The sequence below is a fragment of the Colias croceus genome, chromosome 1 (assembly GCF_905220415.1).
Source record: "Colias croceus chromosome 1, ilColCroc2.1".
NCBI classification, from domain to species: domain Eukaryota; kingdom Metazoa; phylum Arthropoda; class Insecta; order Lepidoptera; family Pieridae; genus Colias; species Colias croceus.
Genome location: NC_059537.1, coordinates 4,726,304 through 4,741,073, shown reverse-complemented (window position 1 = coordinate 4,741,073; position 14,770 = coordinate 4,726,304). Strand labels below are relative to the sequence as shown.

At 33.6% G+C, this 14,770-nt stretch overlaps 1 protein-coding gene and 1 non-coding gene across 2 annotated transcripts; both read left to right on the top strand.

Annotated features, from left to right (window-relative positions):
* Positions 1-371: 371 nt before the first annotated feature.
* LOC123693036 (fork head domain-containing protein FD4-like) lies at positions 372-1,813 on the top strand. The gene has a single exon (XM_045637929.1). The coding sequence runs from the start codon at positions 489-491 to the stop codon at positions 1,263-1,265; it is 777 nt and encodes a 258-aa protein (XP_045493885.1). The 5' UTR covers positions 372-488; the 3' UTR covers positions 1,266-1,813.
* Positions 1,814-4,094: 2,281 nt separating this feature from the next.
* On the top strand, positions 4,095-4,170 carry Trnas-gga. The gene has a single exon. It is a non-coding gene; the product is annotated as a tRNA-Ser (tRNA).
* Positions 4,171-14,770: the final 10,600 nt, after the last annotated feature.

The following is a 14,770-nucleotide window of genomic DNA, read 5'->3' as shown; positions in this document are numbered from 1 at the left end:
AAATGTTTAGAGACTGCATTATTTTCATTAAAATCATAACTAATTTATTCAAACTGCAGTGAATGCAATTTGTTATATTGAGACTACGTAATGATATACATTCATCGTTGAATTGGTGCATAATTCAAATCTCTTTTTCTGTATCATTGTAATTTACATATGCTAAATAAAAAGCGGTGTCATCACAAAGGATGTTTGGAGGCAATATAAACATAATATCAATTTAAATTCCTTGTTAGTGAGCCGACATCATACCTGAAAGTTTTCGTTTCCCATTGGTCGCGTATCCAGCCAATCGAAAGCGAGAATCTAGCGGCTCTACTCATACACAGTGGGACCCCTGCAAGGCGGGCGGGTCAACCGGCAAGCTCTCCGCGCCTCAGTTCTTTTTCACACCTCGCATCGAAGTGACGTGACTACACGCTGTGCCGGTTTCACAAATTCATTTTCTAACATAATCTTGTTGCCGGTCCTCAGTGGAAGTGACCATGCCGCGACCATCACGTGAATCGTATGGTGATCAAAAACCACCTTATTCTTACATTTCGCTAACAGCAATGGCAATATGGAGTTCACCGGAACGCATGTTGCCGCTATCAGAGATATATCGGTTTATAATGGACCGATTTCCTTACTACAGAAGAAACACGCAGAGATGGCAGAATTCATTGAGACACAATCTTTCTTTCAACGATTGTTTCGTGAAAGTGCCACGAAGACCGGACAGACCTGGCAAAGGAGCTTATTGGACTTTGCATCCTCAGGCCTTCGATATGTTCGAGAACGGTTCTTTATTGCGTCGCAGAAAAAGATTCAAGTTGCAGAAAGGTGAAAAAGATAATCTTAATGCTGAATTGGCCGCCCTTGCAAGTTTTAATAGGGCATTTTTGGCTCGGCAAGCGAATGCGCCACCTCCGCCGTCGGCATTGCCCAGCGCAAGTTTGTATTCGCCGCCAATGTGTTCACAAATGAGCCCTGAACCCGCTGAATTACCTGAAGTAGCTGTGACAGTTTTACCACGGGAGAGGCCACGAAGAGCGTTTACAATAGATGCATTGTTGGAGCCAGAACCACCTAGATCGTCACCGTCACCTCCTCAGCCGATGATAACAATGCAAGTGATGCCTCCCATTCCGAGGTTGGATTTGTCGATGCCCTCGCCGTACATGTTGGCAGCGCATAGGTACCAGGCAGAGCTTTTGCAAGCGGCCGCCCATGCCCTCCGTCCCTGTTACCTGCAGCCACCGCTGCTTCCCGTCGCGTGACATCACCAAGATCTTGTGAACTGTTACAACATGTGCAATGCTAGGTTGTAAGTACAGATTTATGAGAAATATTCAAGTTAACACGATTCTTCTTCGGTTCCCGTTAAATCTTTATTAAGTAAATTAATTATAATAAGTTATTTTGTTCCTATAAATAGTCTTTGGTTATTCCGTTAGTATTTGTAGATTTTAAGGCTCGCGTGTTAGCCGACGGTGTTGTGAGAGGCCTAAATACGCTAATCGATTTAAAGTTTTTATAAACCAGCAACCTCATAATCAACGACATATATATTTAAGTGATCTCAAATATAGACGTACTTAAAAATTAATAGATGTTCGTGCTAGTGATGATAATAATTTATTTATTTAGTGATTGTAAATATTCTATCAAGTGAACATTCCATGTTAGTGAAGTTATGGAAAATTGTAAATCGTATTTATTTGGCTTTGTCGTTATGTGTAGATAAACTTAAATATTATTCGCTTTGTAAATAGTTTTCATTGTTATAGTTGTAAGCAGTATATTAAAAGAAACAATTATTATGGTACATCTTGTTTTATTGAATTTGTTCAACTCGGTTATTCTATCTGGGTGGTAAACGATAAATTTAATCAGATTATTACGCTTTTTACCGGATTGTTGAAGTGTTACTAAAGTTCCTAATCCTTCGTGGGGGGTTTGAGTTAGAGAAGAAATTTTTGAATGGTAAAAAATGAACGCGGAGGTGGTCCGTTTCACGCTGTAACGACCGCAACGACCCACATTTGTGATCTAATAGGTCGTGATATTGCTACTTGAACAATTGTCGAGTCATTGCCTCCCTGATTAGCCACTAATACAGATAAAAAACATTTTAAAGGAATTTTCAAACTGGCTGGTCGGAATGTGATAAATTGTATTACAAGTTAAACTACAATAGTGACACAGATCTCATTGGATTTAGGAAATAAATTGCCACCGTAAATTATTTATGAATAAAATTAATTATATTGAAACTTGCTTTATTTAATTATTTATCTAGGGCATACTGAATCATACTGCACTTGTAAGAGAACGGCGAGTTGATTTAAAACGGACATTAAACAGGATTTATCGATTAGCACTTGCTCCTAGTATTTACTGGGCTACAGTTCAGCTTTCATTGTTCATATTTGACAAGAATGAGATAATGTGTTTTGATTTTTATAATATGTAGCTGGACCGATTTTATTGCAATTTTTTGTGCCTTCAGGTGGATTCGATCTCATTCGAAGTCGGGCAAAACCGAGTAACAATAAATTTAATGAGTATAAACAATAAATAGTATTTTTGGCGTACTTACCTATACCAGACAATTTTAGATGATAACAATTATACACTATCACTTACCAACTAAGCATCTCGTTCGCTACATTTTAATGATTTTATAAGCTCCAAAAAAAAAACTCTACTTTTTGTAGAAACTTGTAAGCTTGTAAAATTTATTGGATATTATTTAACTTTTGTTGGAAAATATTAAAATTTTTAAATAAAAATGCAACAAAGCAGCAGCTACAAAAAAAAAAAACAGGACGAATAAATAAAATATGGTTGGTCATATTTTATTTGAAATACTTAGATACTGGGTTACGCTACATAGCTTATAAACACAATTTTAATTAATCCTATAGTAATTTGTTCCTACTTAATGTTTGTTTTAACGTTAAAGGTAGGTAAATTTGGATATATTTTTAGGAGCTTTTACAGGTAGGATAGACTAGATGCTTATGAATTATTATTTCGAACTTCTTTATTAATAAACAAAAATGGTGGGTGGGTTCATTTCATAAAAATCAATTGTTTATAAAATAAAACAATAAAAATATGAGTGACACTTTATTTTCAATTTTTTTTAAGTACATAGTTTTTGATTGACAGTTTTTTACAGTATAAATATGAAATAAATATAAATGTATTCCTTAATTAAACAGGTTTACCTACTTAATTGACAAATAAATTAACCAAAACATTTCTTAATATCGTGATGATAAAGATGTTTACAAACGCTCATTCTAGTGACTTGATTTCCTTCAAGAATCTATTTCCTCCACAAACTAGCGTTAGAGCATAAACAATATGTTCTTAACTTAGTAACAAGATCCATTAAAGTGTCATAAATCAAAATGATATCCATGCACCGACTCGGGCGTAAATCATTTGCAACAATGCTGAACAAAATTATTAATGGCGGTATTGTCCGCTGATACATTGCTAATATTTTGCCAATTGTAACATGTTTGTGGATATCTTTTACTGTTAAGTGACGGATAATTTCAACATGTTTATGTTGTTCCATTGCTTTAATAAACGGGTAATTTGAATGGTTTGTGGGTAAAACTTTCATCGAAGTAAGTAGGAAGGAATTATGGATATAAGGTAAATTTGTTCAAGTCTTACTGAATTTTCTTTTACCCATAATTTAAATTTGAGAGGAAATTAAGTGTAGTAGTAACTACATAGGTATTTCTTATTTCCCAGTTAAAGGTAGAAAGCTGATACTTATTTGAAATATTGGTAGATTTGAATATGATGTTATCAAACATAGGCAGTAGGTACGGTACATACATTATAGCCACCTAAAGTAGCTAATAGTTTTTATATTACTTGAAATATTCAAGAGCAAAAACTTCTTAACCATGTAGAGCTAAAAATACTTGATAAATAAAAAAAAATCAAATAATGAGGTAAGATCAACTTTGTAACACATAAAATAAAAAACATTACTTTTTCATAAGTTCATATTGTGTAAAATACATATTGTCTCTATTTATAAATTTATAGGATAGAATAAATTCGATTACTCAGGCGGGTCACGAGTGGCTGAGTTGGTAAGGCATCCGCCCCGGAATGGCGCGAAGGATGCGGGTTCGAGTCCCGCCTCGTGATCGATTTTTTTCTATTCTTTATAAATTTATATTTATAAAGCATTTGAATGCCATAAAAACCAAAAAATATAAATTCACTATTTTCTATAAGTTAAATATTACCCCACGGTCAAGTCATATTTGTAGAGTTAGCCCTAAGCCTAAGCACACATTGTTTAATATTATTTGTGCATCAACTTTTTTTAAGTTTCCACCAATCCTATAATAAATATTTGCTGAGGCAGCTGTTTGAGTAGGATCATTACAAACCTTAAATAATAATCGGTCTCTTAGCACTTCTGTCGATGTTTTTGTCCGAACACCTTTGTAACAAACAACGTAACCTCTAATTTGGGAATTAATATCTAACACATTGTGCCCATCCTTTCACAGCACACTTTTTTGTTTTCCTAACATCCTTATATGTAATTATCTCGCCGTGATATGAGTTTTAGAGACGTATAATATTAATTTGTGATTATTATAGGTATATACTGCAGGCTATTCGCAAAGGGGAACTTTAACGTCAAACCCTTGGGCATCAGAAATGAATATATTTTTTTTTATTGTACGATAGGAAGCGCTTGACCACGATCTCGCTTGATGAATTATATCTTCTTTATTCTAACGAAATCCATGCATATGACAGCTTTTTTTTTTCATATAATTGTTAAGAAATGGAAAAATGAAAATTTTTTCTCTACAATAATGAATATTATGTATCTATTATGCTTTGCTTTTATTTATGTTCTAAAACAAAGTAATTCATTTTAATCTAAACGAGTTTGTCCTTAAAAAAATTGTGAAAGACATAAGAATGTAGAGAAGAATGTAGAGTTAGGTATATAGATTTATATAATTGATTGATTATATGTATAAAACCTTTATACTTATTGATTATAGACTTGATTATAGATAATTGTTGTCGATTGTACCTACGAGATAAATGTTATCTATTGAGTTCTGAAACCAAATTTGAAATGAAAATTTTAACTTTCTTTTTAATAGGCATTTGTGCACTCACATAGAATATGTGAGTTGATTGATGTTGAAATTTTCACAAGTGATTTTTTAAGCAATTGTCGATACGAATGTCCCTTTTCCTGTAGGTGGTGAATCTTCTTGCTGTGTCTCCAATACCAAAACACGGTGCTTATAATCTTAAAATACTGTGAAAAGTAAAAACCTGTGTAAAATCGCCCTGTTTTGTTCTCGATATTTTTATTTTAACTGACCAATGAATCTACAACATGTTTTTTATGTTATGCAAGAAATAAAACTGTGTCATAAGTCCAGTTTTATTCGTATCATTTTTAGTAGTTACTTCCTTAATTTATCTTATGTGAGATATTTTGAAACGTATATCATAATATTTATGTGTCTTAAATTAATAATATTTATTATTTATGTATAACAGCTATCAATCAAGTTAATATATTAGACTAACGACAAATATCATATGATAAAATGTCAAGGTGAGATCACAATATTGTTTTTCTTATAGAATAAGGTAGGTACTTACTTCAAAATTTAATTAGATGATGATGACATTTTTAAATTCGGAAGTAAATATATAGGCAACAATAATATAATTACAAAAATAAACAATAACAATCAAACTATAAATCTTATAATTTCAATTCGTTAGCAAATTGAATGAACACAAACGATGTAAAGGCGACATTAAGGCTACAATCGAATAAACGGCTGAATGAATCGGCCCTAAGTCAAGGGACACGGTCTTGAAAGTTGAATGAAGGTTTAGAAAATTGTCGGTGACATCACGACATCCCGCCGCAGTTCCGGCTATTGTGTGCCGCCCGCCCCTCGCGCGTTGGATACCTGACTTAGGTACAAGATTGGTGATGAACCATTATTAATGTAGCTTATAAATAATTGTTTTAATGTAGAGAGAAAATATAAGGAATAAACTTATATATTTGTAAATATTCAAACAGAAATTCTAATTGCATTTTATTTTTCGCAGAAAAGAAAAGCCAAGTGTCAATTTTAAACTTCCAAACAAATAATAAGGAGAGACAAAGTGATTCTTAAACTAGCGCTCATAGAAATGAAATTGGTTTCCCAAAAGTGGTTGCGACGTTTTAGTAGTTGTCATTAGATCACGTATGGCAGGCCGAGGCTTTATCGGATGATGGTGTGAAATGAGCGGTCGCCGGCGCCTTTGAGCGCGCCGACCGATACCGTTCCGTAAGAGCCACTTTTTGTAACACGCGTTTAGGACGCCTTCGGTTTTTTCTACACTGTTTGTAATGCCGAGTGTGTGGGACTTGACACGTAGGTAACTATTGTTAATTTTTTCTAACTAATCATCTATTTGTATGTCGCTTTCGTTTATTTATATTTAGTTGAATACGTAGCGTTAGAAATCGATACCGACTTGAGCAAATTAATAGACTAACTAGAAATAATCCGCAAATGTCAGGAACTGAGCGTTATGTTATCCATTATCCAAATTGTTAGTGCCCGTGTTAGTCGTGAACGATTTATATAATGTTTGCACGCGAAACTAAAGTGTCGATTAATAAAACGAAACATTTACACAAATTTGTCTATCATTATTAAATTGCCAGTTTATTATGCAATTATTATACTTGCAAGAGATAAAATATTGATTGGTTCTTATAATATTCCTATAGTTTCGTGTTATAATGGAAAGTTTTGATTGATTTTATTTCGCCAAATCAAAATAATTGTTGTTGCAATTTATTGGGATATTTTAATTATCGTTAAGAGTTAAAAATATAAAAATATGCTACGTTTTATGAAACAAATGACGTTTTGATTGCGTGTGTATTCGGCGACAGATGCGTCGTGTTTAAAATGCAATTTAAAAATAATTTGTAAAAATAAACTTTGATGGTGATAATTTCTATCTGTCCACAAAGAAAAACAACAGGTAATGATGAAATAACATGCTAACTGCATAACACTGGTACAAATAAACTTGTGGGCAGAAAGTCTTGTTAGGTATGTGTAGTAGCTTATAGTCATAATAATAATCCATTTAAAAACGGTATTTTCCTTTTTATTATATTTCATTATTCAGTATATATTATTAAAGGCTAACCATATGCTCCAGTAACTAATTACTTACATTATTCTACCCAAAAAATAAATAAACGATAATTGAATATTAAAATACAAAATTCAAGACTGGTGAATAGGCACTGTTATAATTTTCATATTATTCGAAATGTAAGGCATATAAATCCGTAAAGGTTTTAACAATAGCGTTCTGAGAACATTAGCGATATGAAAAGGAGGTATAAACAACATTAGCTCCTTTGTTGTATACTGGAACTGATTTTTCATCATTATGAATAAACCAAGATTGATTCCCATACAAAAGCTGTCAACTTTAGCGGAATAATAAAACGCAAACGCGCCTTTTTATTGTTGTTACAACAAAATGAAGTCGTAATGAGTGGGTCGCTCAGCCTCACGTGAATTTAATGTCGCTCGATTGAATTAAAACTACTTCATTAATGTGGCTTTTATTTAAATGGCTGACACATGACAGGCGTCGCTGACGTCTGTCAAGATGGCGGCCGATATAGCGCGACAAATCTGCGACAAGCTTAAGCGCATAATGTAAGTGTAATTTAATTGTGTGTAGTATTGTTGCGGGTCGTAAGAAATATAATGCTATTTGAATAAAGTAAGCCTGAGTTGAAAACGTATCGATGAATGTAGAAATAGTTTAATTCAATAAAGAATATAAAGAATTAAGTAGGTATTATTGATAGCATCTATTATAACTGATATCAAATTAAGAGCGGATAGAGCTAATTTTTAGTACCTACTGGGTATATTAATTTAAAATTTTATAACTAGCTTTGAACGTGTAAAGTAATTTTTAAATCATTATAGGTGCCAAGTTTTGAGTAATACGAAGCGCATTTCCATTGTAAAATATTGTAACCGGAGACAATACTCAATCTTTTTCTCCGGCCATACCTCGCATCGGAGTGATTAGCCGCGCGCAGCCTGTAATCACTGTTGCCCGAGAGTCTGCGCGGACGCTTCCCCGCCGCCCGCAAACCCCCAGGCAAATGCCTTCGTACAAAGGGAAAAAAACTTTTCCCGTGCGTACACTGTTAACGACCCGACCTGTTTTCATACCACTGTGAGAAGATTTAGCGAATTTGAATTTCGATTGCCCCAGTCGAGCCCAACGGTCCATCCATCACGGGAATTGATGGATTTGGGGCCAAAAAGACGTGAAAAAGTTCGCGAGATGAAAGCGGGCCATTTTGTGAGCGGTATTTGTAAGCGATGCTATTAAGAGAGGCTATTATTGTTTATCTGGGCTTCAGAGTGTTAATTATGAGCTTATTTTATAGGTGTTTCGTATGAGTTATTAATATTTAAGACTTAATCTTGATTAAAATGTAACAGGATTTTGTTTTGCAGACGTATAAGGATAAAAGACAATGCTCTACCTCGTTTGTCTCTATATAAGTACTTAATTAATAATAAAAGTAAACAGAAATGTATATGAGCCATGAGGTTATTAAAAATTGAAGTCACCCAAAAGCCTAGCAGGTGGGTGATAAATTTTAAAGATTATTCACCGCATATTACCCGCATTCTTTATACCTACATATGACTGCAGTAAAGTGGTAGAATGTCCAGTTGTGTATAATCAAATTGGAACTGAAATATGCGAAAATTACACAACGTCCCGACTCCCGACTTCTGTTGGGGCCAAACAGTCTGGTTCTGCACTCCAAGAGTGTTTCTGCATTGACTTGTTTTTGAACAAGCCAAAAATGAGAGTCGATCACTAAACACTCATTCATTGTTTTTCTCAAATGTTCTGGAGATTTTACATTTGTTAGGTAGCTCCTTGTAGTTAGAATAGAATATAAATGAACGATATAGAGCAATTGTTGCAATATTAACAAAGTTGAGAAAAATCTTTTATTTGCTGATTTGAGATTCACTACCATCCACAGCTACCATCGCAGCAATATAGAACGAAAAAATATCGACTTCAATAATAATAATTAAAAAAAATAAATATATTTTCAAACGGCTTATTTGCATTTTTATGCTTTGAATAACGTGACAAAGCGTTCATCATTCAATGCCCCACTGAAGAAAAATCTGACAAAAAAAAACTTTATAGGAATACCTATAAAGTTTTTTTTGTCAGATTTTTCTTCAGCTGTATTTTCCTTATAGGTACACTTCCATTAATATTTTATTAAATATTAATGGAAGTGTACCTATAAGGAAAATACAGCTAAATACTAAAACGACATTTATAATAGTTAAAACCCTGGTTATATTATTTATAGATCATCATCGTAGAGTTAAAAATAGATGAATACTTAGATGATATATATAAATGAATATTTGTTTCAATGTGAGCGTGTTTGTATAATATTTTTTGTGTCAACAACAGGTTACAAATGGTTTGATCTCCGCATTCTTGAGAGATTGCTTCTTTGTTGTTGCCGCTTAATAATGGTAATGATGACGTTTGTAGGCCTTTGTATGCCGCAAGGATGTCGTTACAAAACCTCTCCTATTCAAAAAAATATCAGTCCAGCATTAAAACCAATGAAGTATTTGTTAAGGATAACAAAATTTTGAAATAGGTAGTAATACTATTTTTAGGTAGTTCATATTTAAAACAAAATTAAACATTCTAATTAAATATTGAAAAAAAGTTCTACACTGCGTAGAGACAAAAAGAGAGCAAAGAAGAATAATAAATAAATCATATATTTTTGTTTGTATAAATACTAATTTCGGCAATGTCCTTCATCCGTGATATGCCGATTTGACATTTAGTATATTTATTTTTCGTAGGTTACATATCAAGTTTGACGTTCGCAATCATTAAGAGAATTAATTCGTGTGTCTTAATTAAACGATCCCAAGCCAAGCAATTTAATTATTTACATATATTACTAACTACTCGTAGCGCTATATACCATTATAAAATTTATAACATTAATTATGCACACTAAATCATAATAACGTCGTACCTAATTAAGATTTCATTTCGTTTTCCTAAACAGTTTTTTGAGCGGCTACTTGTTGTTTTTGTTTTGATTTTGTATTTGTTTTTTTTTAATTTTTACCGATTTCATAAGAAAATAGAGATCTAAAGTGCTGTTTCTGTATTTTTGTATTTGTACTGGATTGTATATCCAGTACACAAAATACACTACTACAAAATACTACAATATACGAAGGATTTTTTTTCTTGAATGTGCTGCAGAGTAAAAATGTCACTTTCAAGTTGGTCCGCTAAGAAAACGAATATCGAATCTTTTATTATGTTTTTTTTTTCATTGAATCGTCATTCGTCAACAATATCAATTTAAGGTTTAAATAAAAGAGTTGTATCACATTCACACAAAATTTTAATAATCAAATAATTTGCAAAGAAATTTGATTTAGGCATTAATGAAAACTGCAGGACATGGAATTTCCAGGAAGACTTTGATTGTTATATACAAGGGTACAAATCCATACTAATATTATAAATGCGAAAGTAACTCTGTCTGTCTGTCTGTCTGTTACTCAATCAGGCCTAAACTACTGAACCAATTTGCATGAAATTTGGTATGGAGATATTTTGATACCCGAGAAAGGACATAGGCTACCTTTTATTGCGAAATATGTACCACGGGCGAAGCCGGGGCGGACCACTAGTATACTTATAAGAAAAAGCTTGAGCGGCTTCTTCAAAGTTAATTCATAATTATCGAAATAATTACAATATTGAATCTACAAAGTACTTATTATTGAGACGGATTTCCTGTTTTAGCTGCAACTTGAGTTCTCATACGTGAGCAATAAATTTTGGGTTTATGTCCGAACGTTTATTCCAATCCGGATTGGGAGCGGGATACTAAAGTCGTATAATTATTATAATCAGTGGTCTAGTTGAGTTGCAATGGGTTATTTTTAATTAAGCTTTGTTTACCTTTAAGTTTATCAGTGGCTCTGTTTTAAATTCACATTATATCTAGTGTGAGTGTTTAGATGTTATGTAGGTATTCGATCGAACACGAACTACCTAGTATTTGAAGTTTTTACTGAATTCATGGGTGCTTGTTTTTGTACCTACTAAGGCGATTGTGTTGTTTAATTTATTTGTTTTTTGTTATGAAATTCACTACTAAATTCTAATCTACATTTACCCACCTACTTACCATAAAAACGTTTTTGGATAACTTAAAGTTGCTTTTAAGAAATTTTCAGGTTAAGTGCGGATGCGAATGAAATATAGTAAAGTTTTGGCTAGAAAAAGATTTCTAAGATAGAATATGGGCTCAGAAAGGAGTGATTTAAGTGAACTTAAATTTTAAGGTAGCCTTCATATTATTATATGACAATACTTACGATATTTTCCAAGACATTTAGCAAAGCTAAAGTTGCTTACCATGATTTTACTTCACCAATGGATTGAGGGAAATTTGTAAGTGAATATTACTACCCAGGTACCTATACAGTAGGTATACATATTATACCAACCAGCAGAAGACCGATAAAGGTTCTAGATATTATGCCAGTGTTTAATGTTGAATATCGTTATTGTTTTCCAGCGTAATTAAATGTTGTTGCAAGCATAAACAAAACAGCAATAAGTTATAAAGTAGTACCTAGTAGGTATTAGGTAAGTATTTTCAAACAAATTATTCTGCTATATTTCTGAAGTTAATGCAACAAAGAAAGCTCGTTATAATATTAAACAGATACTAAATTAAAATAAAGATTATTTATTGTTATCGTCCATGTAAATGGTAAGACAACAAAGAAATATGACACGTGTTAAGGCCAGATGTAAATGGAGCTATTTATTTTGCTTGATATATTTAACTGAAGCCAGCAGACCGTCTTACCTACATTATCTGCCTACATCTGCCACATTTCATGCTTACCTTCTCCAATTTTCCAACGGTCATAAAGTTTATTTACCTACAAAAATCTACATTATCCGGGAATGTCCGTGGCCTTCTTCACGGTGGATTAAAATACAGATAGAGGATATAGATACGTATTGTCATTGTGTGTAAGCGTATAATGGTGTGAAATCAAATGGTATTCGTTGTGAACTCTGCAGGTGTGGTGTGCGGCTCGGACAGTGTCGCGCATGTAACTGAGCGTTGAACAATTCTTCAAAGGTGCTTATTAAAATATTTGTTGTTCAGACGTTATTTATTTGTATATGTTGAACAGCTTTGTGGAATGCCGGCGCTCTGATGTAGGTGGCATGCTGCGGACGTGTGGCTTTGTTGCGGACCTCTGTGACTAATTCCCTTCTGTAAGATAGTTACATTGCAAAATTTACTTTGTCCTTTGTGTTTGCTGTGACCGATTTCTTTAAACAAATGCCGAAATTATATAATTCAACAATATGTACTATAGAACTGTATTGTTAGTAACTTTTCTTTCTGTCGTATTTACCATCATTCGGACAAAACGAGCGAACAAATAACACAAATATACCTTGAATGTTAATTTATTTGCGCAGTGTTAAAACGTTCGTAAATATTAATACTGTATAAGATATCTAACGAGACTATTTCAGTTATGAGTATAAATTAAACGTCACTAGTCAATATAATTATACTAACGTTAGCAAATTATAAATGTTATGTTAGAAGGTTTGTTTACGAGACTTCTGCCGTTAAAGCCTACGGGCAATTATTTGAATAAATATTAAATATACTTACAGTACTTATTTATCTAATGTTTTTAAGGCTGGCGGTTATTTTTAATGATTTCATATGAGGTAGGTATGCTTTAAGGTAATCTTATACCTATTATACATTTACATTATCATCATACATACGCATTCTCTTCAATTTGAATTATTTTAAAAGCTTAAAACTATCCAGTCATTATGTAGGTATTTACACGAACAATTATCACAGTTTCTCAACATAGACAAAAACGGTATAGTGTATTGTTATGGTCAGACAGATGCATAGAACAGTACATAAATCAATTAACAAGAATCGATTAGCAGGACTCCGTGGCGGACTCCCGCGCCAGCTTTACTGCATAGAACGAATTGACTCAATTATAACAAACCCGGGGAAGAAAATGATCTCGGGGATCGGCTCGATGCACTCAAACGTCGAAACTGTTAAAACATTATGAGCCATACAATTTTATCTCGTTCGAAAGCAGCCTGGGAGAATGATGGGTCCCGCAGACGAACCGGCGCAGAGGGAACGGGACGGAGTACTCGAGAGAAAAAGGGAGCCAGCGCGTTCGACCGACAGAGGTCGAATATAAATGTGGAATGTTTATGGTTCTACCGTTTTATTTTATCTGTGCCGGCAACGCATTAAAGACTGTTCCAATTGAAAGGATTGATCAGATGTTGGGCTAATGACGAGTCCTGACGTTTGATTGAGTTCGGTTTGCAATCGCATCACGCGTAGATATCCGCAGGTGATACTACTCGTGTTACTTTGATTTAATCTACGCTGTCCAACCACTTAAGCGTTATAAATAAAGATTGGATCGCGAGATGCTTTGATCACTGTAAATGCTATAATTGAATAAGTGTTTAGATAAATCATATATGGGTTTGATTTATTGCACATTTTACACAAAAAATCTGTAGAGCTTTTTCATAGTGATATAATTAGCATAGTCATAAAGTGTTGAAATCTTTTTAAACGATCTCTGTTCATAGTCCTGTGAATGATTTTGCTCAATTTTCTAATAACTTTACTTAAGTTTTCGTTATACCATAGGTAAGTCATAAATTAAATTTCCATTTCTTTATTAAATCTTTAGATGTCATAAGTAAACCGTGACTACAATATTAAAAACCATCTACTTTAAACTTTAGAGCAGAAACGTTTAATGTTACCTTATTATTTGATCCTTGCCAACCATTGATAAGCAACATGCACACACGGATCATGAAACATGAACATATTATCTACTTATAAGTACTTTCAGGCTCTTTTCGGTCCACAGCAGCAGCAGCAGCTTTAGACATAGCCTGAATACTACAAAAAGACTACATACTAATGTTTATATTGATATTTCTAAGCAATCGTTTGGTTCTCATCCAGGAAAATCATACAACAACGCAGTATCGCTTTCAACCTCCGCCCGCCCGCATACAAAGCTTTGACGCTTTGAGCTTCGCAGTCTCTGACGCATTGTGCGATTAGTGCCGGCGCCGGAACACGCGTCGTGTTGTGTTGTGACACCGACAGAGACGCCGATGTTTGCATTGTTGCGTGCCGTGACATATCGTTTGAGAAACGCCGAATGTTTTATGTACTCGAGCTTTGTGTGGACGTATTGTCTAGCACCGTGAAAGTTGCCGGTGTTTAATGACGGAGAGATTGGTATTGTTTTGTCGTACGTATAGGTTGGCGAGGAATTAAAGCAGAGGTTCATGTGTAGGCATGTATCCAGAGGCATACACGGACACCAATTCCTTATTGATATATTGCCGCCTCTATTAATTTTACAACTTAATTCGCAATGTTTTAGAGTATCTAATATGAGTGTTAATACTGTTAGGTTTGAAGAAGATAGAGGTACATAAACTGAGAGAGTTGAAGAGGAAGATTGCTGTATATTTAATAAATAATACTAAA